Genomic DNA, 27,911 nt, shown 5'->3' on the forward strand with positions numbered 1-27,911 from the left:
GCTGACTAAATGCAGCCAACGCATGGCAGTAAGCTATGCAGATGGAGTGACGCACAGTCCCATTCCAAATGCATGATAAATTTGTGAAGGTTACACTATAGTCATTAACAATACAATAATTTAACATGCTAACATGTCATTGCTTTAACCACTAATCATGAGAATGATAAGGACAACACAAGAACTGGGATTGTGATTGACTTCTACATAGCTATTCCCTAAAGGCAACAGGTACAAAAGTTCTTTTGTGATGTAACTGTGGAAGTCTGAAAACAGTCAGCAAAAATATCTTAGACATCAGGTTTTGCAGTAAGGTGTCTTGGTGCATGCTGCCATGCTTCTGCCAGCTTCTTGATATAACTCATCATTACCAGAAAGGATGTATCTATATGAAAGACAGCATTAGAGACACTAAAATGTCCTGGGGAAGTCTCAGCGACTGCAGTTCAACAGTTTGTCATAGTGTTCAACGAAAGACCTGGGCAAGGAGCCTGCTGGAGCTTCAGTGCCGCTACTGTTTGAAAAATAATAAAAGAAATTTAACAGTTGCATGAAGTACCTTACAAGAATGGCATAAGAAGAGAGTCTTTGCTTTTGGCCATTAAAGGAGTGGGGAAGGAGGAAGGAGAAAAATACAGGTGGAAGGACATGACAAATTTCAAACCAAAATGTGAGACTGACTCATTAAAATAAGGGTGATGCAACTAAAACCGCTGAAGCACTGTTCAGTAAAGGCCTTGCTGTGCATAAATCACATAATGAAGTGCATGTAATTACGAAATATTATAGTTTGCAATTACCCTGTAGAGTTTGAGACTGTACAAATCTAAACTACACAAAATTTAGACAGAAAAGTGGCAGAATAGTGCTCTGCAAACTAATAAAGGATTTGACTGTGTGGATACATTGCTGAGATTGTAGTGCCATAGTACAAAACAGCTGCAGTGTGAGTATGCACAAAAGGCAGTTGAGAAAACAGAGAACTTCTCTTAAGTACATACATTCTAACTGCCAAAGGAAAGAAACAGCATGTTTCTTATGTCACATTTGCACTACATTTGCTTCAAGTATAGGTTGTATGTATCAGTGCTATACTGTCATAATGTGTTATAATTTCCATGTATAAAAATGCACTGATTTATTTCAAAGTAGTTGTGGAACTGTTGTACCTTAACATTAGGGACTAAAAATAAACCTGATTTCATGATGACAAAAAACCCACTATTTGTCACTAGTACAGCTGCAGAGATTGACGTCATTTTGATTAACTATATAATTCAATATAGTAAGGTAGCACACATGTTAAGAGAACAGAATGGAAAACACATCACATTGCTTCAACAACACAAAAACTTACTGGATGACAAATATCTCCTTGCGTCTAAAGAAAAATGAAGAGTATCTGGAAGTAAAACCCATTAACACTTTAGTACATAAACAAAAATAGAACTATTGTTATTCAGCTAACAGTTTGGAAACAAGGCCATTTTGAAGATCGATCAAGATCATTACATGAGTCACAGTTATCACAGTGCACTGGCAATAGTTCTGAATTCAGAGAATGTCTTCTGCTGTTATTAGCAGGTACTAAACAATGCTGTCTGAATGACATGTGCCCCACACAGAACATAACACATCCATTACATCGATGATTTCCAGATGATGTTTTCTCATCTGTTACAAGCAGCCATTCCTCTGTGCACTATTTTGAACAGGTTTGTACACGCAATCAACTTACTCTGTACCACACACATAGACATGCACACACTCAAACAAAACAGATCAACAGTTACAACCTTTCATCTTCCAGCTATTCCTAGTCTACAACAGTAGGATGCCTGACTGCTATGGCAACACTATTTTAGGCTTCTCATCTTTAAGAAGACTGCCTACCACAGTGCTTCATCTGTGACACAGCAGGGAAAATACAGGCAGGTAAGGAATGTTCACCAAACATTTCTAACTCAGTTGGATGTCATATATTATTGAGAATCATAATTATATTTGTTCAGTGAATAATATCCATATTTCTGGCAGTCAGAAAGAGCAGTTCTCCTTCTGATAAATATCTGTGGCATTATTCTTTGTCAGACAGAAAATATGAATAGCCTGGAATTGCTGTGTACACCTTAAAGGAGTAGGTGTCAGGACAGCCAGTGTGCTGAGCTCCACAGAAACTCAGATGTTAGACAAATCCCTTTGTGAAAAAAATGCTTTCTAAATGTCAGTTAAACAATGACAGATTTGTTCTTGAATTAATTGACTGGGACTTCTGGGTGTTTGACTCTTTCAGAACACTTATGTTGGTTTGCAGTCTACACAAAACACTGGGCCATCAAAAAAACTCAGAAATTCTGCATGTTTAAAAATATGTAGCCCTTTTTTTTTCTAACACAATTAAACAGTGATTTGCACTTAGATCTTTATCTTGTTGTAAAAAGAGCTGAAGATTAAGTGATTTTCTAAAAGCTAGTGAGAAGTGTCTTGAGGATGGAGGTCATTCTTTGAAAGAGGATCTCAGTGACCTGTGTAAATAAGAACACCACAAACACTTCCAAACAAGCAAAGGTCAGAAAGGGGTCATGGCTACAGCCCCTTTGGACTACTGTCTTGCTTAAGGAGTATGCTTACCGTGTAAATCTCTCATCCTTCAGCTCTAGGTCTGCCACTGTGATCAACTGATCCAGTTTGAACTTCGTGTCAATAATTTCAGCATCTCGTGGGGAGTATGTGCCTCCCTCTTTTTGCTTTTGCCGAATTCTAAACAGAGAATAATAGTGAAAAATAACCATGCAAAAGATTTAAAGACACATATGTCAATACTTTGATTTGACAGGCTGAAACTGAAAAATGATTGCCAGGAATCCTTCCTTGGCCTGTATTCTGCTCTCCCTAACCAACAGGGTAATTCAGTCAAATCCAGCAGTTATGTTGTCTAAAATTCATGCGGAAAGAATCTAGCCTATATATTCTTTCAGTTTTCCTACATAAATTCTTCGGCAATGCCTGAATGATGCAGCTGAGGAAGAACAGAACTTTGGTGAATGAGCAAACTAATATCATGTTTGCAGCACCCAGTCTGCTTCGTTACACGGACATTTTGTTCACAATTTGAATTAGAAGTCTATCTCTCCTTCACATGTGAGACTTCAATGTATTTAACTGATAATTTATTAGTAAGACAGAAAACAGAATTTAGAGTATTTACTTCGGATCAAGCTGTCAATAGGCTTAGCCATCACGTTAACTCTAGCCAGCTGACACTGATACGCATCCTCAAGACAATAGAGAAGTAGCTCTGATAGGGTACTGCTATAATTTACCCTCTGGAGAAGCAGTTATTTCTCCTTCATCTATGGAGGTTAGCCTCACTAGACTAAAGCCTTTGCAAGTTCCTCCCTAAGTTTCTACAGAAAAGACAAAAAAAAAAAAAAAAAAAGAAAATGTAATACATTTTGAAATGACAGATTGGTTCCATTTATAGGTCTGTTTCAACTCTTCTTTAATATATTTTTGAGTGCTTGTAAACATGGTATGGGAAGGATCCATAAATCTCACCGTGCAAACGCATATACTGCTGCCACCAGAAGAACAACTGAAAGTACACACAAAGTAACAGCAAGGATAACTTCCACAGATCTTCCTGACAGTCCTTCACCTGAAACAGAAAGTGGAAATCTAGTATTTCATAGATTCATTGCAATTTTTACATTTCTGATGGGGTGAAATCAGGGAGCAATTAGAGACAGACACTTCTCTTTCTGTACAACTGCACCTGTTTTGTGTCAGTTGAAGAGCTGCTCAGGAAAGAAAAATATAACAAAACCAGAAACAATTTACGTAAAGGTTCCTAAGCACTGCTGATCTATGTAATACATAATGCTAATAGGATTTGTCTACAGCTATATGTGAAGCCATCTCCCGGTGCTTTTCAGTTTTACCTGGAGGTTAAGATAGGCCTACACTGCAGTAACATCAGTCTGAACACTTGCCTGAGCTGAGCTCCTGCTTCAGTCTCTGTGCAGCCACGAACAGACACACTGCTCTATCAGGTAGAAGCAATCAAACTCCAGAAGTGGAAAAGGAAGACCACAACTCTAAAGCTATGAGGCTTGCAGCCATCACTCACAAGCACAAAATAAAAGATGCTTTTTTGGAGATACTCTCCTCAGGGTGCTGAAGGAACCCACCTAGTGATCGGCTCTGAGCTTTCTGGATTAATTTGCCCCACTGACCATTAACTCATACTCTTCATTTATGTTGGTATTGGTGATATTGTTAGGAATACAAAACCAGCAGGTCAAAAGTAATCATGAAAGTCTTTATGATAAACAGGTAACAGTGACGGTATTCTACTCAGTCCTCCCAGGTGAGAATGAAGGGTCATTCAGAGACTGAAAAACCATTTAGATTAGTAGTTTGTAGAACTCTTTTTGTATCTCTTTGGTGCTAAATTTCTGAGACTCACTTAATTTCCCACCCTTCCTGGTAATCCTATTCCTGTCTCAAAAACCTCAGCCTCTTTTTTCCTTAGGCACAGAGTGAAAATAAGAAAAGCAAGGGATTATTACTGCTGGTATTGTTCAGCTATGCTGACATTCACCTCCACTTGCTGATCCACTGCAGAAAACCTAGCTCCTGTCCAGCCTCCAGGAAGGACAGAAAAATGTACTGCTTCCTGCTATGCTGAAACTGAGATTCCCACTCAAGGGACGACCTCCTCCCAAGGACACACTGGCAAACACTGAAGTCCTGGCTTTGTTTCTGTCAGAAGGCTCTGGTTTTAGGATTAGAGAGCATATTGGACATGATATGGACTGCATGCACCTTGGTGAACATGATTAAAATTCCAAATGACCCTGATTTATCTGAAGAAATAGCCTTAAAACAGTAGGATGCAATTTTGCAAGATCAAGTTCATGTTTCTACATGTAGGCAGGAATAATCAGCTACTATAATATAGCATAGCAAAGAGTAGGTTAGGTAGAAATTTCTCAGAAGAAAGTGTGAGAATACTGTAGACTGAAACCAATGTGAATAAGCAATATCATGCCTGTATGAAACAACAGACAACAGAATTAAGTATTATTTACAAAACACCTGAAATAATTCTTCCACTGCATTAGCAAAGTTTCAGATGCAACACTGGACACTGCAAGGTAAGAACAATTTAGGCCAGGGAAAGACAATAGAAAAGAAAAGCAAGTATAAAAAAAAATACTGCAAGGAGGAAAGGAATGAAAAGGTCACTGTCACTCACCGATCTTTGTGATAAGGCACAAATGATAGTAATGTGGAAAAAGAACAGAAGAATCTCCAGAGGAACCTCTACAACAGTTCTACCTATTTTTCACTAAACAGTGAAGTCAATGTTAAACCCTATGGTTAACGTCAGTTTAAACATTGCTGATGTTATTAAACAAAACAGTTCTGGCAGAATACCCACCAAGAATTAAAAAATACATTTTCTCCTACTTCTTTGCAACAAGGAAGGACTACACATGTTTGTAGAGATGATCATGGGAAAGGAGAAAAAACAGAAGACATCATGTTGTATAATTCTGAGGTGCTGTAACTCAATACATGATGATAACAAACTGCAATAACACAACATCATAAGGTAGGTTTCTATGCAAAAGGCAGTGTCAAGAAACCCCATTTTGATTATTTCCTGTCTCATCAGCTTTGTATTTCACATGGAAAAAGTCTACACTTACATAGGACCACCAGCTGCCCTGCAATGATTTGCTGAACTAGCTATCAATTTATGAAAAGGTTATAAGCTGCCTTGATGTATTAGAAGTTTAAACAGTATTTGGCACTAAATCTTAATTATCTCATGGAAATAATCCTGACCTTTCAATGTAGCATGGGTGTTAGTTTTGCAATGTCAACCATGGGTTAGGAGGAGGAAACTCCACTTCTCCAGCTCAAGAGGAGAGTTGTGGTACTCCAAGTATGGTTGAGTGGGAGCACCATATTAAAAGGTATACTTTACTATAATTAAAAAAGCATTATTGCAGCTGTGTATTCCAATAAATTCTGTTTCAGTGCTCTTCCCTAGCAAGATCCCTACTATTTAACAAGAGCATCTGACATCTGTCACAGAGAACTCTCTCATAAGTTTTCCATATTTTTTTCTGCTTCAAACATATTTAACATGCAGTACTAAATCACACAGATACAAGGTTAACTTTCTGTTTTTCCAGATCAAAGACCTACCTACTCTATAAGTAGACTCAGAAACCAAAGTAATGTTGGGTTCTTTGAACTGTCATGAATCCTTCTGCTAAAATTCAAATTAGTGTATCTACTAAAATTAAAGTGTAATGCTGGAAAAACACAAATTTTTATTAAAGAAGATAATTGATTTAAAATTAAATTGCAATTCTGATTTCAGGCAACATAAATTTCTTCTTAAAGATGCTATGGCTACGAGTGGAACAGAAGTAACTGGTCACAGAGATACCTAACAGCTACTTATCTTTCTGTTCTATTTTCTGGGTTATTCTCCTAGAGCAAGTCTGAAGTTCACATAACCAAAGCATGTTCTATAATGAAACACTTGGGCAAGGTTCCTCAGGTTATGTGACTCAAGAGAAAATGTGTCTGAAAAAAATCTAACTTCCTTTAGTCATTTAAGACGGCACTGGCGATGTCATTGCCAGTGCTGTTTCCTCAAGGCCACTTAACTGCAGTACCTGCATCACTTGTGAGATATCAATTTGATGTTGATTGCACAACACTTGTAGGAAAGCAGAGTAGGAACTTTTAATTATCTGTTCCACTTAAATTCTGCTTCTTATTGGATAGGTTCTGAAATTTAGAAATTAAGGCCAGTCAAGAGTTTGCTGTAGTGCCCTTTTGAAAAGCAGGGTTTGATGTTAAACTTTAGCATAGAAGGCACTGGATGGGTATGAGAAGCCACGGATATCTGAGGAATTTATCAGTTCTATTTTTTTCCTCTTAAATTTTATTCAGCATACAAATAGATCTTGCTTCTTTATGACCTACATCAAAGGAGAATATGTCACAAGTTTTTGGTAACAACACAGAAGCAAACAAATTACACTATCTGCCTGCCACTAAAGCATGATTTCTTTAAGCATGGCAGACTTTTCTGTTAGAAAGGAGAAAGTTGCCCAGAGGACTGGATACAGCTGGACTCATTTCCAGGAGACTTGTTTTCACTTACTGGGCAAACTATTTGCTTCATTTGCTTAGAACTTTAAACTCAGAACACATAAAGACAACTTTTGTGTTGCAGTTTCCAAAACAGTCAGGGCTAGAGAAATAGTGCCAGATCCTTTTAGAATATCCAGGTAGTGAATTAGCATTTTAGGATCTTCAGTACCAGATCATGTAACAAATTTCTAACATGGATTAGATGTATAAGGGAGGTCATATCACAGAAGACGAATGCCAAATGAAAAATATGCGCCCACTAAAATTCTTCTGGGTACTCACCCAGTTGTCTTGCGATCCCTTTTCAGAAAGTCAGGGCTAACGCTTAGCTAAGTAAGTTTTGGCTTACCAACATATTAAATGAACTTACAGATCTTATTGCGATCTGCTACAAGAACTTTCATTCCCAATTTTGGGGGTAGATCAACACTGCAATGGAGGAATTTATGCTGGATTTGAGACCCCATAACAGCTGGCTTACTGGCCAGTGACATCAGAACCAGATGGATTCTATGAGACAATATTAATTTATTAATTAATAGGGACCTTTGTCTGTATCTAAAGGATGAAGGGCTAAAGGGTCATGTCCTCAGATGAGCTGTCACCAGAAGGAATGATGATCTGCAGCCAAGAGGTTTCCTACACTAGACTCACTGGAATAGTTCTACATCCAACACAGAGGGGAAACTGCACAGTTTAGCTTCTGGCAGTTCACCAAGCAAGATGAGCTATCCTGGCAAAATGGTCTTTTTATGGGTATAACTGAATCTCTGCTAATGAACTTTGTCAATACTCCTTCTTCATTTAACAGTCCAGGCTGAGGTAAGACCTCTTGACAACCTCCAAAGGACATACAATGGAATGGATATGTTTCCTCAGCCATTCTGGTTAAGCTAGGTCCAACAAAAACAGAGAGTATTTACTTCAGGGAAAACATTCTACTAAAAAGAAAAATGGAATCGTCTAGAACCTTTGGAAATAGAAAAATACTTTAGTAAATGACACTCTCCTTACCTAGTGTTTTGACAGGGTCAGAATAGTCAGAATCTGTAAACTGTCCTTTAATGTTAGTTGCTCTGAACTTAAATCTGTGAAATAAACCCAAGAAAACTAATGAAATAAAAGCTTACATGCATTTTCTTAAATATTATTTCACTTAGAATTTAAAAATTATTTCTTAGCTTTAGTATAATATAGCTGGAATCATTCACTTGCTAAAGTTATATTATGACAGACATCAAGGACTCGGTGTCAATATCTTAAATGTATCAACAAACTACATGAACTACTTATCTTGAATTTGGCCTTATTTAATTTAAGAACTCAGTAAGCGTCTTTTGTTACCTGAAACACTTAAAAAAATTGCCTCCCATACTCGTGCTCAGTCAAAAAAATTTAAAATTAGAGATGAGTTAGACACAGGATAATAATTTCAATCTCTACCTTTTCATAACTGAACTACTTATTTTGTATGTTTGCATAAATGTATTTTTCGCTTAAATCTTTCTTTTGGACAAACTTAGAGACAAATGTACTTACAGGTACTGCTTTTTTGGTTTCAGTGGGCCATTACATATTTTGTCTTGACTGCCTGGTACCATACATGTAGTATCAGCACCTATGACATATATCTCTTCTTTGCCACTCAGATCTTCTTTTCCTTCTACACATAGTGGGTTTGGAAAACCTTCGTTTGTAAAATATGGCCTCGGTCTGTTGAAGTAGGCATCATACCACTTAGTAACATTCCCATCATGCTGAGCTATCATCAAGAAATGAAATAATCAGAAACAATGTACATTCTAATCAGACTGTAATTAAAGAAGTTAAACAGGAAAATATTTTTTAAGAGCTTACCGTGCTATCAGTGCCATTTACACAGCTAAGTCTATAACTATTTGCACTTAAACCCAAATTTCCGTATTATCCACACTGTCAATATTTTGCTAACTCAGAGTAAGTCAACTGAATCACAACTAGAAAATTTCAGGGGCAGTCTCACACGTGAGCTCTGCCAGTAAGAGAATATCACTTGTTCAAGCCACTTGACTTTGAAACTGAGCATGGCCAGCAAAAGGAGTAAAAAGTGTTTACTCTAAAGACAGTAAAGACTGTTTCATAAATGAAATTGCTACATTTTTGTAAGTGGACAGTATCCAGCAGCTCAGGGGGAAAATCTTCAAAATGTTGCTTAACATGGTATTTGCATATCTATCAGTTCAAGAGAATCTTCACAGCAACAGCTATGAAGTTCTACAGAATTAGTGTTAAAATGCAAAATTCAGAAACAGGAGAGAGACTCCATGCGAATTCATGCTTTACTTTTATACTTTGAAAGAAAGCTAAACAAGGGAATTAAATACCTGAAATTTGTCCTTCTTAGGTAAAGTAAGCCTGACCATATGATGTCCTATCATGAAACTCCCACTCACATTGGTAGGCCATTACTCAAAAGAGTATCATGGCACTGTTCATATGAGTAAATGTTCATCAGTCCATACAAGGAAATATACATTCTAACCCACAGTCTACAGCAGGGATTTATACAAATCCCTCTGCCCCCGCTATGAAATGAAAATACAACTGCACATGACTGCATTCTTTTACAAGCAACACTAATAGCAACAGAAGAAAAACCTTGCAAAAAATGTTTCAGATTTATTTACCTTTCAAATGTATTTCAAATGTATTTTTTTTCAAGGAAATAGGAAGTAAAGAAAACACAACAGTAACAATAAGGCCAGAATAATATTTGTTACTTCAAACAGCATGGACGACTCTCCGTGGACGAATGTTCTCAAAATCCAGTCTGCAGCCCCCAGGTACTGTGAAAGGTACTTTTCTCTTAGTATTGTTGCCACAGCTAAAGTGACTTTGTTAGATGTTTTCTAATGTGAAACTACTGAGACCCAAGAAAAGAAAGAAAAAAGACAAACAGCCTGCAAATAAATTAAAAAAAAAAAAAAAAAAGAAAATAGTTTTCAAGTGAACTTCTAAAATTCTACCTCCGGCTTCCACAACAAGAACTTGTATCTTCTTGATAGGGCCATGATCATCACTGTAATAACATATCGGCATTCTGATCGTAATTGTTGTATCTGTGACAAGCAATGCCCCATTAGTATCATAAACTGGTGCTGGTTTCTTTTTAGGCCGTGGTGGTTCTGTGTTTAAACAAAGATACAGCACAGAATTTTGTTTTAAAATGTTTTTCCTACAAGTACTTTGTTCAGGCACAAAGCTGTATGATGCAAGACAAATCTTCAGCATACTTCCCGGGACAATTTAAAGTTCTGCTTAATCCCTTAAGCCTCTAAAAATTCTATTCTGATAAATGCCTCTGCATATAAAAAGAGAAAACAATAAAAAGACTTAGTCTTAGTTTTTCAATGACTTTCAATCAATGATTGCATTTATTTCCACAACTGTGATACTGTATACTTAGGTACACCTCTGTGACATTCTTCTAAGCTGTTCGCTAATCATAGAATCATAGAATGTCCTGGGTTGAATAGGACCTTAAAGATCATCTGGTTTCAACCCCCCTGCTGTGGGCAGGGTTGCCAACCACTAGAGCAGGCTGCCCAGGGCCCCATCCAGCCTGGCCTTGAACACCTCCAGGGATGGGGCATCCACAGCTTCTCTGGGCAACCTGTTCCAGTGCCTCACCACCCTCTGAGTGAAAAATTTCCACCTAATATCCAACCTAAATCTCCCCTCTCTTAGTTTAAAACCATTCCCCTTGGTTCTCTCACTATCAAACCCTGTAAACAGTCGCTCCCCCTCCTGTTTATAGGCTCCCTTCAAGTACTGGAAGGCTGCAATGAGGTCTCCCTGGAGCCTTCTCTTCTCCAAGCTAAACAAGCCCAGTTCCCTCAACCTTTCTTCATAGGAGAGGTACTCCAGCCCTCTTATCATCTTTGTGGCCCTCCTCTGGACTCGTTCCAAGAGCTCCACGCCTTTCTTGTGCTGGGGGCCCCAGGCCTGGACACAGTACTGCAGATGGGGCCTCACAAGAGCAGAGTAGAGGGGCACAATCACCTCCCTCTCCCTGGTGGCCACCCCTTTTTTAATGCAGCCCAGGACATAGTTGGTCTTCTGGGCTGCAAGCGCACACTGCTGGCTCATGTCCAGCTTCTCCTCCTTCAGGACCCCCAAGTCCTTCTCTGCAGGGCTGCTCTCAAGATGGTAACTAAAATACTGAAATTATTATTTCATTATATGAATTATTTCATATTATCAAAATATGTTTAGTTCATTGAGTCTGCACATGGTTTACAGTTATCAGTCAGATATGAATAGCAAATGACCAGTGATACACAGCAAAACTGAGCACTGCAATTCAAGACTATCAGTTATGTGCTCCTGTTTCTATACTATGGGCCTCTAAATAATAGACAAAGGCACACAGCTGTGTACTCACAGGTAGAACAGCAATTTCTTCACCATTTATAGAGATTTCAGCTAAAGGGCACTTTATGAGACATACCTTTGATATCCATGGTTATTTTCAATTGAATTTTTGGCCCTGCACCAGCACCATTAATTGCATACACCTTAAAAAAACAAACACTTGTTTTAATGAGTATCTGTAATAGTTTCAAATTGGACAAATCTGGATATATGAAACAACAATGAATGCGGAAACACTTCTTTTGTCCCCTACACTTTGCTAGAACTTACTTCATATTGCTTTACAATTCTGTAAATTGTAATTAAAAACTGTAATACTTCATCACTTGTAATGTAGCTCTTATAAAAAGAAGAAAAAACAAGCCCACTTAAACAGTTATGTTGCCTCCTCTCATGTCCTAGTCTCTGATTGTTTGAAAGGACTTCATGCACATACTTCTAGCAAGCTCCCCCTGCAGAACTGGAACTTTAATCTGAGCCAAATTAGCAACGCAAGTGGCGGAATTAAGAGAGAGATTTAGCTGCTTTGCTAGCACATGAACCAGAGCTTCAGAGTACAAAGCTAACCACTAGTGATGTGTCCTGCTCCCACTCACTCCAACCTCTTCGTTACTCCCCTCGTCCTCAGACTTGTCTCTCTTCACACCCCAGATAACATTCTCGACATGAAAATCTCATACACAGCCTAGGTTTGTGTTCCCTGCTCAGACTAATCTCTTGCTCATACCAAAGAAAAAGAGAAAAAGTATCAGTTCTTACGCTGACATTATACGTATGTCCTCCTTTTAGTCCTTCTATCATGGCAGTGACTGACTGATCTGTTTTGTCAATGACGCTAAGGTTGTGGATCTGGATGGCAGCGGGGTCATCTTCATTGTACACCATAGCTTGATACACCTGAATATTTCCATTTGGTTCAGATGGTGGCACAAATGTTACTTGGAACTTTGTTACTTCGTCTGGTATCTTCTGAAATGTTATGTTGTTAGGTGGGTCTTCAGGCACTGAAAGAAATATTTCAATGATCCACTTAGTTTCCTACTATTACTATTAGAGTAAAACCTGAAAGATTACAAATTATATTTTTGCACATCAGTATTATTTCATTGGTATTTTGTGTTTTTATTAAAAGCATCTCAAATACTTATTGCATATGTAAATATTTAGAAAGAAATTAGAAGTTAAATATTTAGTGAAATACTATCCTCAATGATAGCATTTATTGCTACACATATTAAAAATGATTAGATAACTGTCAGTAGTCTCTACTCGGGAAAATTTCTTCTGATTTGCTACTCAGAAAGCCTGAAGGCATCATTATGCCCTGAAATACATCTGGGATAAACAAATCCTTGCCTGGGCTGACAAGCAAGAAGCAAGTGTTAGTCTTGAGTATCCCTTTCTGAAAGCCCTCTGTCAACAGCAAGCTCCCTCCCAACATATAAACAAGCCACCGTGCTCCTAGAGTCTCTGCTTTCACAGCTAACTCTTTAGGTAAAAACTCTCCTCTAGCCCAGACACAAACACAACACGCATTTTTCCCAAAGACATTTTTTTTTTGTCAAACGCTTATTCCAGTAGCTTGGTCTCAAGACAGCAAAGGTATAAATCATTTTCCCAATGTCCCTATGTGAAATAAAAGACTGTAACATTCTTTTCAGGCAGCTCAATATTTATGGCTCTACCTGAGTAGACAAATATGTAGCATGACCTCTGAATAGTGAAATCAAGCAACTGAAGGTAAACACATTCCCTCAGCCAAGGATTTAGATGCAGTTGTCATACCTTCCAGTTTTTTTACACCAGACAAAAAATCGTTACTCAGGCTTCTCTGGAGTAAGTCTATGCAAATTGGTCCTAACTTCTCAGATACTCACATATATGCTAGACTGTAGAAACCAGATGAGACAAGATGATATGGAAAAAAAAAATTGTTCTTCTCTAAGGTTGCTACACCTCCTAATATATCACATTTTTACATAAGAGAAAGGGCTACCAAAAAAGAGCACTCACAGGACAGACCCAGCTATCACCTAATTTAATTTTCATTTGTTTTTCCACAGTAAAAGACCATATCACCCTCCATGGATATGAACAGATCATGAAAACCTTAGAATTTCATGTATTAAAGGCGTTAGGAAGAGATATACATACACACTCATATATCATATCATATCACTAGGGACAGTGGATTTTCATACATCAAAGGAAAGATACATGTTTAATACAATCACTGTGTAGTGTGTCTAAATCTGACATTAATCTGAGTATACAGCTAAAAAAGCTGACCTGCAGCTAACCTCACTAGAGAGAAGGCAGTTGTAGTTGTAGTTTATACACAGTTGATAATTAGTTTGAATGAAACAAAGCTTCAGTGTATTTTCAGAAAATATTTTTTGCTGGTTTGTTTGTTTGTTTGTTTAAATATCCTTAGTGAACAATTCAAACCCAGCAAAGATAGTAGAAAGAGTATAACCAGGAACTATGTATGCAAAGCTAGGACTGTCTTCCCCATGTACCTCTGTTTGTATTTTCCTAAGCAAGTGCTATCTATTTTTCTGTAACGTAGCCTCTCAGTGTCATGAGGTCCTTACACAGTTCCTCACTCTCAGTTTTATTTCTCTGAGTAGCTTAATAGCATCAGCAACTTTTGTCACCTTAGTATCTACATCATTCTCCAGGTTGTTTTGAATCCGTGGAACAGCTGACTCAAGCACAGATCCCTGTAGGCCTTCACTAGCAACCTCCTTCCACTGAGAATACACAGAGTGTATCCTCAAGTCAGTATAGGCATCATTCACAAATGGTAGGATTCACTTAATCTTTATGTGTTTTACATCAAGACCAAGGATGCTGTATAGAGTTTTCAGTAGTCTCTTAAGGGAAGCAGGCACCTCCACAGGGGAGACTCATCACTTCCTAAGACAGGTATGTTACACAATATATGCTAATATAGATAGGACCTCTCTTCAACAATGACAGAAGTAATCTAGAAGTCTGTGTTCCAAACACCCATATTTTACATGAAGCAAGATCTCTGCATTACTAAAGGTAAATCTTAGTATTTATTATCACCATCATTTTTTGTTGACTGTCATCTTTTTAAATATTAAAGAAAGAATATTGTGAAACAAATCTGCATTAAAAGTGCACCATGTGTTCAAAACTCTCATTTACTTGTCAGATCAAAGGAAAACTGCAAAGTTTGATCCATATAAAGTAGAGAAAAATACAAACCTGCTTCAAAAGTGGAGACAATTACTGGAGAACTAGCCTTGCCTTCAAGGTATGCAGCATTAACATCCCCCGTAAAGGCAATGATTGCTACAGAATACCTTGTAAATGCTTTTAAATCAGAAATTTCTAAGACTTTAACCTCATCATTTGTCTTCAGAAATTGAGCTTTATAATTGTCATTATCTACCTGTAAAATAATAATAATAATTTTAAAAAAGAGATTACAAGACTTGAAACAGCCAAAAGAAGGACATTACTATTTGAACACCTTATTTAACTTTTACCTTTCCACTTTCCTAATGATTTACATAGAAGGGTTCACAAGAAGTCTCTAGCTACCAAGCCTAGAAAGCTGCACAGGGGAGTATGCTCCCATCTCACCCATGTGTTGCCTCTTTAGCACTTCACGTAGTATGGAATTAAGGAAATGGGCTGTTTGCTTTGCTGAACAAACAGGAACTGATTGGTAGACACAGGGACAGGGGATATGTAGTGACCTGAAATGGGAATCAAACTAGGCAGAGATCCAGAAGAGGAGCAGTTATACAGCAGAAAATAGTTTGGAATAGAAAAGCAAAAAGAAAATTTGTCAGCAATATATAATGTTGATATGAGTGCAGAAAGTGCAGTTCCTCTTGGGATGGTATGAATAGCACTACTCATAAGACAGTGGGGAGGGAGTAATTCTCTCACTAGAAAAGCTAGAAAGCAGAAATAATTTGGGTTCAATCTAGAAAAGGGAGTATGGTAGAAGACTTAGTAATAACTTCAAAATACAAAAAAAGGATGTTATTGAAGATAATCAATTTTTTTCTAGTGTTCACAAAAAAAAATAAAAATTTTATTTGCACCAAAAAAGAAAAAGAAATAAATACTACAAAAACTGCACTTATATACCTACATATGTAACTAAAACTATGACTAGTTAAGTTAAAAGCTAGAACAATTTATTGAGGGCTGCTGAGCAACTTTCAGCACTGGACATTTTAAAGAACAGGATAATGAATTATTTGTGAGGAAGACTTTAGGTACACTTGTTTCTCTGTTCAAGCAGGATATAGACTTGACTACTTCTTGGGATCCCTATGATCCCTACATCTCCAATAATCTGTAGTTCTGTAGAAAAATCTACAGTGTTGGGCTATATATCCAATTAATCACTTCTAATCTTAGCTTACAAAAGGAGAAAAAGGAAAAAATGGGAGCTTTTCTAGTGTTTGATCAAGTATCATTTACAAAATTATTTTTATGTCTATTCCCATTACTTCAGTTAATGATGTTTTCATTATTGTTTCCTCAGTGTGTAATCTGGAAAGAGGATTAGGTAGCTGTACAGTAGTTTTCCCACTGGATGAAATCTGTATTAAATGCAGCTGCTAAAACATTAGAATAGTTCAAGCATACCTTTTATTTGACAGATATGCATCTATTCCCACTGTGAATTAACCTGAACTAAACTTTCTGATGGACTAAACAGACATTCATTTCCTGCAATGGCCATCAAGAACTGAAACACTTTTTCCTATCTGACTATCAAAAATCTGGCATATAAATGTTTATCCAAGAGCTAAAAAACAATCACAGCACTACATCATTAATTTACTTCTAGTCTTTCTGAAGTTTAATGGTTCAGTTCCATCTTCTTTACTTATTTTCTGTAATATTTTATTCAGGACTACTTCTAATTATAGTAGGCAGCAAGACAAATGAAAATATGACCTGGAGGAATAATAATGAGGGAGAACTTTTTAGTTTTTCTGATCCATAAAACTGCAAAGAACATACTAGCATTTTAAACAGAATCCTTATACATTCACTAACAAATACTAGTTACTACCTTTTAAGAATAAAGACATCCCAGAGTATAAATCTGAAATTACTCTGTTCTGTGAGCCTATTTTTTTATAAATCATTAAAGATACTCATTTGATAACTAAAATGAATAAAGTTATACACACAGGAAGCTTGTGGAATTTGGACTCTTCATAAAAATTTTCCCACTGGGACAATAAAATTCATACTAAAATTTTCACTGAAAAATATTGTGACAGCTTTATTGGCCTTTAAGAAGGAATAGATTTGTCTAGTAAGATGATTGTCTACAGAACTTACACCTGTAGTTACTGATCATTATACAGACAACATCTGATTACAAGGAATTCCTTAACATAAAGCTAGATATCTGAAATATATTTGAAAAAAACAAAACCAAAGCCCTCCAAACTGAACATTTAAACTAAGTTTTTAAGATCATTCCAAATGGTGACAGGCTCATGTGTAATATTCCATAGTTCATCTTACTCTAGGTATTTTACCATAACTTGATAAGGCATTTACAACATTTTCATAGTGTAGAATCAGACGACACCCTGTTCATAATTTAGGAATTATCAAACAGAGGAGAAGTTGTTTAAATAAAAATTGATTAAGTATTACACACAAAACAAATCAAGCTTCGAAAACTGAATGTGGAAGTTTTATCAAAAGCATGAAAATAATTTTTTCTGTTAATGCACTATAATGCTATTTATTCAAAAGTGACACAAGCTGTTCATGAGAAAAAAGTATGTAGTTTCTAGTGACCTATCTAATGGGCCAAGGAACCATTCCCTCCCTGTCAGTATTCCCCTTGTTATTGTACATAGTTCATCCTGTCATATTACTACTGTGGTAAGTGTATTCACAACTGAACAGATTGCACTTTATATATTTCACAATGAAGTTAGAGGATGAGAAAATAGCAGGACTGCACATTGCTCTCTCTTGTAACTTTACTGAGCAGCTTAAAAATATTTGGTATTTTTTTACCGATCTCAGAAATTTTGATTGCAGAAAAATCTGAGCATTAATATGTTAGCATAACTGTAATTCTCATGACTGATTCAGAAACATTGAAAATATACACATAATAGTCTTACTTCCTTCTCAGAAAATTGAAAGAACGTCCTATTTAAAGCCTTTAAATAGTTTGAAGTAGTCTTTAATTTTGTTTCCCTATTATCTAAGGGACTGATTCAGGATTTTTGAAGCTGCAAACAGCAAGCTTTCCTTGGTAAAGTCTGGTAAACTGCTTACCATTTTCACTGATAGCCCTGACTGCATAATTTCTGGAAGAACAGGGAGCCTATATCCTACATAAAACTTCTCATGTGTTCGAATTTAGAAAGTTTCATGTCTTGCCAAAGGGCAGGAAATGAGGTTTATTAATGGTTGTTTTAAGAAGTATTATAAGGGTAGTAGAGGATGAAAAGAGAAAGGCCACTAGAGCTTTTCTCTTATGTCAGCTTTTTTTTTGCTTATAAAGATCAAGGAGAAAGAACTGTTATTGCTGTGCTACCAAAATACAGCTAATCTGATGGACAGAGCACCAAGTGGAAAGTGGGAAATCTAGTTTGACTCTCGTTTGCCCTCTGATGCGCTGTGTAACTTTGTACAAGTCACTTCTGCTAGGCTCTCAGCTCTCATTTGTAAAATCATGGCAATAAACTTTTCCTTCCTCTGAAGAAAAACAAAGTCATTATTATTTTTACTGGTAAACAGCAGCATTACTGTTAAAAGGAGGTACACCTCCTCATAGCGCAGCTACTGTTTTCCTGTATATATTTATATCTACACTTTTCTTTCTCCAAGACCTCTTATTACCACACTTTTTTTTAATACCAAGTAATTAATTTATCTCCCATTAAGAAATTTATATATGTACAATTAATACTTAGGTGGAGTCTATGTGGAAATAGACACAGTCATTGTTTTTCAATCCAGTTTATGTCTGTCCTGTAATTTCTATAAGAACATCTGCTGTGGTATTCATATCACCAAACTTCTGTGTTACTACCAACAATAAAAAAGAGTTGCCTTACTGAGGTAATGTCTATGAGGTAGCATGTTGGTCCAGTAATGATGACAGGTTCACTCCAGCTGATATTAATACTGTGAGGAGATGTAGCTGAGACAGTCACATCTTCTGGAGGACCATCTGGAGCTGTAGAAAAAAAAATATGTATGTGAATCATGGCCAAAGAAGTTCACAATAAATAACCCAGGAATTTTAGTGGCCAGTTTTTCAATTAAAAAAAAAAAACAAACCAAACCTTTTTCACACATTTACCATTATGCACTGCTTAAATAATTATAATTTTTTATTCTTTCTCATATATAAAGCATACAGTGGGTTTTAGAAACACATCTTTCACTGCAACTACTACAACTTCTCTAGAGTATGAACTGCCAACAACCTCATCTTAAATTGAAATTATAGGGTTTTTAAATACAAGTTATTTGTATGCATTTTACATGACACAAGCAAAATACATATAAAATGATTTGGACAAATAGACAAGCATAATGTATCAATAATACATGTCAAACGAATCATTCAAAGAACAAGAAATTGTGAAAACACAAGGTTTTCTGCATGCTAGAAAAAATACTAATTACTCATTAGACAGTGATGGTGTGAAAAAATTTTAAAGCATAATCTTATCTACAAATTATCCAACCTGAAGTTATTGATATGGATAATTTCCACATGCAGTTTATATTTGATACATTTTTAGATCTTTGCAAGAAAATTCTAATTCAGTATGCTGTATTTAAGATACTTATCTAAAATATACGTAAGCGTTAATACCTGGTTTATTTTCATCATGAAAAGTACAATATCAGACATTAACTGAAAGCTACCGAAATTTAGCAATATTTTCTGAAATTACCTGTACAATTAGAAAGAAAATTAGAAAAAAAAATATGTCTAACATGTCCCACATCTCACAAAAAAAACATCTTTTAAAAACTCTGTTTGCTTCGGTGGTAACTGCCACATTCTGATTTAGGTTTGTTTGTGAAATGAATCTAGTCAATACGAGGCCATGATATCACTATACCCTTTCTCTTATAAATCACAGCAATTTACTCAGTAGAAATGACCTAGTCTTATTCTCTCATTCCCCCATAATCCAATCACTTCCTCTCATAAGCACTTTTCTCCTGGTTTTCACAATAATGCATTTTCTGTAACTAATTACCATCATTTCCTGATTATCATGCTTCTATCCTTGCACAGGAATGTGGGTCTTATGGAGGTCAGGGTCATCTTTCCCATCCATCTGTGTCCTGATGCTAAGGCAGCAGTTAAGTGTGTTAGCTTGAAGATAAGTCTGGATAGCCCATCATTTAGCATAATCCTCAAAAATAAGACAGAATACTCCAGCCTTCAAGCAGAAACCCATGCTTGCCAGTTTGGTTAAAACCCACCTTTTTTTTCTTTTTCTTTTTTCCCCCCAAAAATTAAGTGTGAAGTTCAGTTATTTCATTTTATAATCATCTAGGTTACTTTGACATATATTTAAATATTTATGTCTTATGGTAGGCCATATTTACTTTCCAATATTTAGTTCTGAGAGAATGAAAGGAACAAAGGAAAACAAGCTCTCTCAGGCAAAACCCACCAGAAGAAAGGGCATACAAGAACAGATGCAATATTATTGCTTTTCACCATACAGAGACATTTCTTTAAGTATACCAAGCAACTGGGTATCAGCAGGGATTGGGAAAGAAGGTGCTGAAAAGAGAAGCATAACCCTCTGCCTCATGCATCTATGTCCTAGCTTTCATGGGACATTTGAACATCTGGGATTTTCCTTTGTATTTCAGTATATCCTGGCATTAAGAGACTTGGCAGTTTACCAAAAAGCACTGTATTGTGTAACTGTACAAGATCCAAAATTAGGTCAGTGATCTCGCTGCCATTCATTTTCCACCTTAGACTGACCCTCCAAAGTGATTTTTTTTCTCTTAGAAAGCACAAGTTTGGCTGATCTTATTTTCCTTACAAATGTAAAAGTGAAACTTGGAGTAAGCACAGGTGTGAGGGAACTTTCCCCAGCTATAGAAAACATTTCTTGCCCTTTCCCTATTACTGTGACACAACACTGTGATCTTCTGTACTGGTAAATATAAATCTAGGTTATGCTGAAAATACTTCATCTTGCAGAGCAGATTTGGCTCTTGAGTAATCCATCAGCTAAACAATAACAGTGCCATCAAACTACTTTATGCGACAGTAGGACAATTCCTGTGAGAATAACCTGCAAGACAGAAGGCTGAAGAGTTTATCTTTGTGATGTGAGAACTTGACTGTACTGAACAACCTATCACATTTTCCACAGAGTAAAACCATAACCACTTGCAGTACAGAACACAGCTGTGATTTTTTGTTTGAAGCTTGCAAATGAGCTAAAGAATCTTAAAAAGACTTTCTGTAGTCTTAATTTTACCTTCATAATGAACAACTGAAATAACTAAGATCCTCACCTTAGCCACTGGATATTCAGAACTAGTAGGTATTTCTGCTTTATGACAACACTCAAATCCTCAGCACTTATGAAGAATATTTAGGGTTTCTGTTATATAATTTTTGCTGTTGTTGAAGTTTCCTCTCCTTATATTCTGGGAAATGAGTCTTAACAGTTCCAGCTAAAATTCTGTACCTTCCTGAATACGAGCATAATACCTGGAATATTTTCTTTAGGCTTGAGAGAAACACAAATTTCTGAGAACCTTACTATTTCTGAAGAAAAATAATTTGACTATTATTTCACAACCAAAGTAACTTTTCCTTTGGTGGAAGCAATGTCTTACAGAAGCATTTCTTGAAAATCAGAAACAGGGCTAACTTCTGCCCTCAAATCTGCAAACACTACTCCCATTGATTTTATAGGCTAAGTACTCAGGGTATTTTACATAGCAGCTAAGCACCCTTAAGCCCTAACAGACCATGTATATTGGCTGTGTACCAGCAGGCTAATCCAGAGGATGCCTGGCCCTGTCCACGAAGGAAAGGAGAGGGGGTTCGACACCTGTTCTCTGGATACACTCCACAAGGCTAACCAGAGTGCCGGGTCACTTTTTTGTGCATCCTGAATTTCTCTCCCCTGCTACAGGCAGTGCCCTTTGCAAAAGAAAGGGAGAAACTAAGGTTTTTTAGTCTGTTTAACAATATTTCTGAAGACTAGTCTTTGGAAAGTATAAGGTCAGGTAGCTAGAGACCTGCCCTTGCTAAGTATCAGCTGCTGCTCAGGGAGGCTCCCAGCAGCAATGAAGCATGCTGCAGCTTCCAGCTGGCTACCCAGCTGTGACATGTCGCGTTCCTCTTTTTTTCCCTCCTCAGCTGATTGCCATTACCCCAGGAAAGATCAGCACCCAGCCACGACATCCGGAATAGTGCCTATGCTTCCTGGACTCCATGGCAGTGTGTTTTACAGGCAGCTCATCTCTTGATGTGTCACTGATCCAGCTCACAGGAAATTTGTTGCTGCCCACTTCCCTCACCATAGCCACAGGCTAAAAACGCTAGCAGCCCCAGACACTTGGGCTGGAAGAACTGGTGTAACTTTTTTAACTTCTACCCCATCACTGTTTGTTAAAGTAGCTAATAGAGCACACAGAGAACCTACTGCTGGGAACGACCCTGTATTGGCATGGAATGGGCTTGTGCAGTCTAGTGAGATTTACCTCTCCTCCGTGGGACTGATAGGAAACTAGTTCTCTCCTAAACTAAGTTATCACTGTCCAGAGAGGAATTCATAAAGAGAATCCTCTCTTTATGTGATTGTATGTGTTTTGATTATCTGGCTCTCTGTCCAGCTTAAACCCCTAACTTTCCTAAACTCGGTAACAATTTTTTTTATAAGTGTTGGCATATGTCAGCAGCTGAGATCTATCCATCTAACAGCAAGAAATCTCGCCAGAGCTGTTGGCTCAAGAGATGCACAAATTCTGTTAGCTATTTTCTGCTCCACCTGGGGTTATATGTTTGGGGTTCTTTTTCCCTTTCACTTAAAATGTTGCATTAATTTACAGGCATAGCATCCCTATAAGAAACACTGGACAAAGAATGTAAGTGCATGTAAGAATGACTCTGCAGATGATTCCAGTATTTCTCAGTCCAAAGGACTGTTTCTGTGCTTTATGTGAAAAATGGGCTCTTGTGATGTTCACTGTCGTGGTGTCCAAATCCCTTTGCCCTTTGGGACTTAGAATTTCTCTAATGCAATTTCTCATATGTAAATGAAGATGACAATATTTCCTTACCTAGTAGAAAAATTGTGAGCTATTTAAGGATAGGTGGCTGTACCACATGCCCAACATGACTGAAAATATCCCCAAAAATTTCATTGAAAATCAACCCAAGGTAGCCAAAATTCAGACTTACCAGTTCTAGATGTGGAATAAGGCTGAGGTGTGAAATTGCTGTTGGGTAAGCAGTAAATATAGGAGAGCATTCAAAAGACATTAAAATTGGAAGTAGTGTCAAGTATGCATACCACATGATTTATATTATGATACTTCATATGTGAAGAGTTGCAATAAATCCTTATTAATTTCACCAATATTGTGTAGGTCTATGAAGAAATAACTTCTACCAAGTGTTCTTGGTTAAGCAGGTGAACATGACATTGTTATAGCATTACAACACATGGCAAGCATGGCAAACATCCTTACTTACAGCCAGGAAGTGTTTGCGTAGAAATCCAAGGTGAAGAACTGCCATAGCCAACATTTGTACTGGCAGCAACTGCAAATCTGTACCATCTGTATTTTTTCAGTCCATACACTGTCTCTTCTATCCGGTCATCCACCACATTTTCATATAAATGTTGTTGCATCTCAGATTCAATACATTCCTTGGTTTCCCAGTCACTGCAGTGGATGGACTGGAGCTGTGTGGTAATCTTGTAGTTTTGAAAGTAGCCAAAGATAGATTTCGGTGATCTCCAATTCAAGGTCACGCTTGTTGATTGCACATTGGAAAAAACAATATCCCTGGGAGCACTAGGAACTGCAAATTAAAATGCCTGTAAGATATATTTATTTGAATGAAAAGTGATTTCACATATAACTCTTATTCAGTGTTGAAAAAATATTTTAATAAGCATGTCTAAAGACCAAGATTTAATTTCATATGGTTAATAAGGAGTAATTCCATTGGTTTAAATCACACTGCACATATATAGGTGGCATACATTTACTATAGCTTTTGAAATAAAGAAAAATACTTCTAGGCATGGCATGCAGGGGCAGCTTTGAGAGGTGTAACATTGCTGTTGCTACATTTGGGGCTATGTCTCAACTGGGGGAGGGAATATCAAGCTAAGTTATTTTTGGCCTACCCATAGCATCTTTTACTGCTGTTGCTAACTGGGATTCCTCACCTCTCACTTAGAAATTATAATCTGTCTCCCTCTCAGTAACATATGAAATTCTCAGGCAACACCTCAAGGTTTCGTAAGTGTCCTGTTTCACCTTCTGAATGAAAATTATCAATACATGCACTATGTTTTTTTATCTTTACATAAGTGCTTACAAGCAGTTCAGTAAACAACAAATTAAAAGAATGCTAGCAGGAAGAGGTAAATAATATGGCAATACAAAGCAAAAAAAGAAACTCCCCATAAACCTTGTTTCCATGCATCTATATATGTATATATATGTGGGTATACACAGGTTATATTCATGTGCATAAAGACAGAAGTAGTGCATAGATGTACGTAAACACGTATACACACATGCCCATACATTTATCCTTATCTATATTAAGCCAACAGTGTAGTCCTAGCTCTCACAGACTGGATGCAACATATGGTTTTGTGCTATATCACATAGTCATACAGTAAACTAATATTATCTCTAAAGACTCTGTAAGATAATGCTAATACTGTCTGTGGCAAAAACTGTGCAGAGAAATCAGCTCAGAAATCATTTTGTGCACTTAGCTTTAAAGAGTGCTTTAGAGTCTTTGGGGGAAGAAGTATCGCTGGTAAAAGAAAAACACATGATACATCCTCAAACTGAAACTGAAGAAGCCCCAAGGCTTACATAAAGAATAAAAGGATCCCAGACTAACATTACTGGGGAAGAAAGAGAAAACCCTCTTTTTTTTTTTCCAGCCTTGTGGGAATATCTGATCTCTGCTTTCATCTGCAACAATCTGTTTATCAAAATCATCATAATATAACAAGCTGAAGCCTCTCCACTAAATACGAATATTTAACAAGAAATTTAAATTCTGAGCCAAACTAAGTTGTGACAATAAAAAGGTTGAGAAATTGAAGTCTCTTGAAAGGAGTCCAAAGCAGGTGGAGCCTGCAGGGGAGGGACCAGGCACAGGAACCGTGGGCGCTTCCCCTGTCCTTCTGCTCAGCTCTCACGCATGCTTACACAACATCACAACGTGCAATAGTCCCATGTGCTCCCACCCTGCTACACACTAAGCAGACACAGAACAAGAGCAAACTGTCTAAGAAAAAAATCTTCACTAAAGACAACTTTCATCATCATGCTCCATACTATCAAAATTAAAGTTGCATTGCTCTGCTGTTATTAGCATGAAGAGAAATAAAGCAAGTGGTAAATATAAACAAAACAGGAAGTAACCTCCTTGCTTGATCAGAGTTTTGGAGATGTAATACTCACTTTGTCCACTTTCAAAAAAATAAACACTGCAATATTTTCATAATAGCTCTATGAAATCTATTTACTACTTGTGTAAATTACAAGAAGGGGCCTAGTTTGACCATTAGTTAATGGAAAATAAAGGCAGAGAAATGTTCAATGGTTACTATTTAAAAAAAAATCAGTATTTTTCCTTAAAAAAATCTACTCTTATTGTAACATAAGTTGTTAATATCCGTTAAGATACTGCAAAGAATATGAATCTTACACACTCAGTTATGATGATGATAAGATGTGAGATAGAATGGATTAAACTATTTGACTGAAATAGTTACCACCCAGTCTCACTCTGAACTTGAATTAAAGTATTTTTAAGACTGAATACTATATATTCCAGGAATTAAAAAATTAAGAGTCAACAATGCCAAAGGCATCAGAACAGATAAAACTTTAAAGAATTCAAGAAAATTAAATTCTCCTCCTTCTCACTTAGAGGGGATTACTCTTTTTTAGACAAGGAATATGACCTCACCTCACCTTCCCATGCACACAACTCCAGGAATTCTTGCCAGCATTGGTAGGTTTGGTATAAAAGTGTGAAAGTAAGCAATATGGAGATGGAAACAATTGGCTCTAATACCTCTTAGTCTACCATTACTAACTTCGTCTGCTGAAAACTGATTATTGGACTATACTCCAATTTAAATGAAAGACTGGATCAAATACTGAAATAAGGAGTTGGAATACAGTGGATAGTAAGTGGTTGTGTGCTGGGTGCCCAGAGGAAGGTGGAAATATATACCTTCACTTGCTCAAATATGCAGCTGGTAGAGCCATGGCCAGCACAACTGTAGTCTTTGCATCTAAAACAAAGCAGGTTAAAGAAGCTAGTCACAGGCAGAAAGAGCAGTGCCCATATTCTAGCCAGCATGGTGGGCTTTCTTTCTCAGCTGTTCCCCCAGTTTCAGCATGGATGAAACTGTTTTCAGTTTCAGCAACATTGCAGTAAACATGGAAAAGGCGCTTGGCAGTTTCATAGAACTAGAAATGATATCAGGAAAAATAACAGTGGCTCTGATTTGTGGGCTCTCACAGAGAACAACAAAAGTCTAAGAAAGCCAGCCTCCATGAGCCCTCCTTGTATTTGGTGGAAAGGGACAAACTCCCAAAGAGCAGGGGAAAGAATGGGGTGCAGGAAAGTTATGTTTCTCTTTTCATCTGTCCCCTAGAGAAGTGTCCTTTTTCCAAAAGGAACCCATACAAATTACTGTCACAAGGCTGAAGATAATCTGTGTGATCATCCCAGTGAGTAATATTACATGAAAACCACCATTTTGAAAGATAAGCTTGCAGGTATAAAGGTAACAGACAGATTAGACAAGAATTTCTTCTTTCCTACAAAAAGCTTTTATTTCTATTTTATACGATCATTTTTCCAGTTTACTAAGCCCCATATACACAAAATATTTCTAACCTACAAAAGAAAGGGTCAGTTGGCAGATGTAGGAAAATTTTCTCTGTCAGTGCTTAGACAGGTCTTTAAAATGGTATCAGAGCCTTAACCATTAGTCAGTTTAAATCTAGACCGTTCTATCTCATTGCTTACATAGACAAATAAAATATAAACGTAATCCTTTATTAGAAGAAATGAAAAGATGATCTGAATCCAGAGCAAATCAGAGGTTTGCTCTGAGGACCGCAGTGAGGAGCAGTGACACCCAGAGGCACAGTGTCTCTTGCACTTGATTGTGTTCAATGAGACAATTTCAAGACAACTATGCTCTTGGGTTACAGATACAAAGAGGATTACAATTACTCTAGCATGGAGAATCAGATTTCCATTCCTCAAGAATGACTAAAATTCCCCTAACTTTTTCTGTCCACAGATGGTACTGATTTGAACAAACCATTCCATGCTTCCTAGAGTAATCACGCAGCTTGTTTAAATTTTCTAAACATGACTCAACTATGATGAAGTGATCACTGTTCACACTAAAAACAAAGACAAAAATTGCATCTTTGTCAATTATTCTTTCAGATTAAATTGGAACTGTAGCAAATACTTATGTATCTGCTCTTATACACTGCTGCTTTGATATGTGCCTAACAGGAACTTTATTATTATTCCTAGTTTCCAGAAAGGTGCACTTAAAGAAATGGCATGAAAAAGGCTGTGCTTGTGGTGGTGTAAGACACTAATTGTCTAGGACTGTGCTCTGACTAGATAGCTGGCATTCTAGGGCTAATCACGTATTTAAATTTCCCAGGAATCACAGGTAGGACGCCTTAAGTATCATCATCATATATCTGACAGTGTTTCCCTATGGAAATATATTGTATTTGTTATAATTCAGCTAGCTCTAGGAGTAGGGAGTTTTTCAAAGTCTGAAATTTTTGGTGCAACAGACTCTATCATTTTCCATTTAATAGCTTTTAATTCAGCTTCTGAAAGACAGCCAAGAAGCTGGCAGAGAGGCTGTCTGTGAAATGTTGTTGAACGCAGTTTCTGGACTGGAGGAGGAATAAGGTATTTTCAGGTTCATCCACCATGTTCACATGATGGCCAAACTCCAACAAAAAGTGCCTGAAGCCAGATCCACATGGGATTTTAAGCTCCTAAAACC

At 37.1% G+C, this 27,911-nt stretch overlaps 1 protein-coding gene across 1 annotated transcript in view; it reads right to left on the minus strand.

Annotated features, from left to right (window-relative positions):
* Positions 1-1,357: 1,357 nt before the first annotated feature.
* The window catches only part of PTPRQ (protein tyrosine phosphatase, receptor type, Q), a gene marked incomplete at both ends in the record, with an annotated part of 55,305 nt that continues 28,751 nt past the window's right edge, over positions 1,358-27,911 (minus strand). Inside the window, 11 exons of the mRNA XM_010081702.1 lie at positions 1,358-1,402; positions 2,632-2,760; positions 3,559-3,658; positions 8,200-8,273; positions 8,725-8,947; positions 10,191-10,349; positions 11,675-11,741; positions 12,358-12,602; positions 14,836-15,022; positions 18,696-18,817; positions 23,342-23,674. Of these exons, the coding sequence (XP_010080004.1) occupies positions 1,358-1,402; positions 2,632-2,760; positions 3,559-3,658; positions 8,200-8,273; positions 8,725-8,947; positions 10,191-10,349; positions 11,675-11,741; positions 12,358-12,602; positions 14,836-15,022; positions 18,696-18,817; positions 23,342-23,674 (1,684 nt within the window). The remainder of the gene's footprint in view (positions 1,403-2,631; positions 2,761-3,558; positions 3,659-8,199; positions 8,274-8,724; positions 8,948-10,190; positions 10,350-11,674; positions 11,742-12,357; positions 12,603-14,835; positions 15,023-18,695; positions 18,818-23,341; positions 23,675-27,911) is intronic.

This window comes from Pterocles gutturalis, unplaced genomic scaffold, assembly GCF_000699245.1.
Source record: "Pterocles gutturalis isolate BGI_N339 unplaced genomic scaffold, ASM69924v1 scaffold44674, whole genome shotgun sequence".
In the NCBI taxonomy this organism is placed as follows: Eukaryota; Metazoa; Chordata; class Aves; order Pterocliformes; family Pteroclidae; genus Pterocles; species Pterocles gutturalis.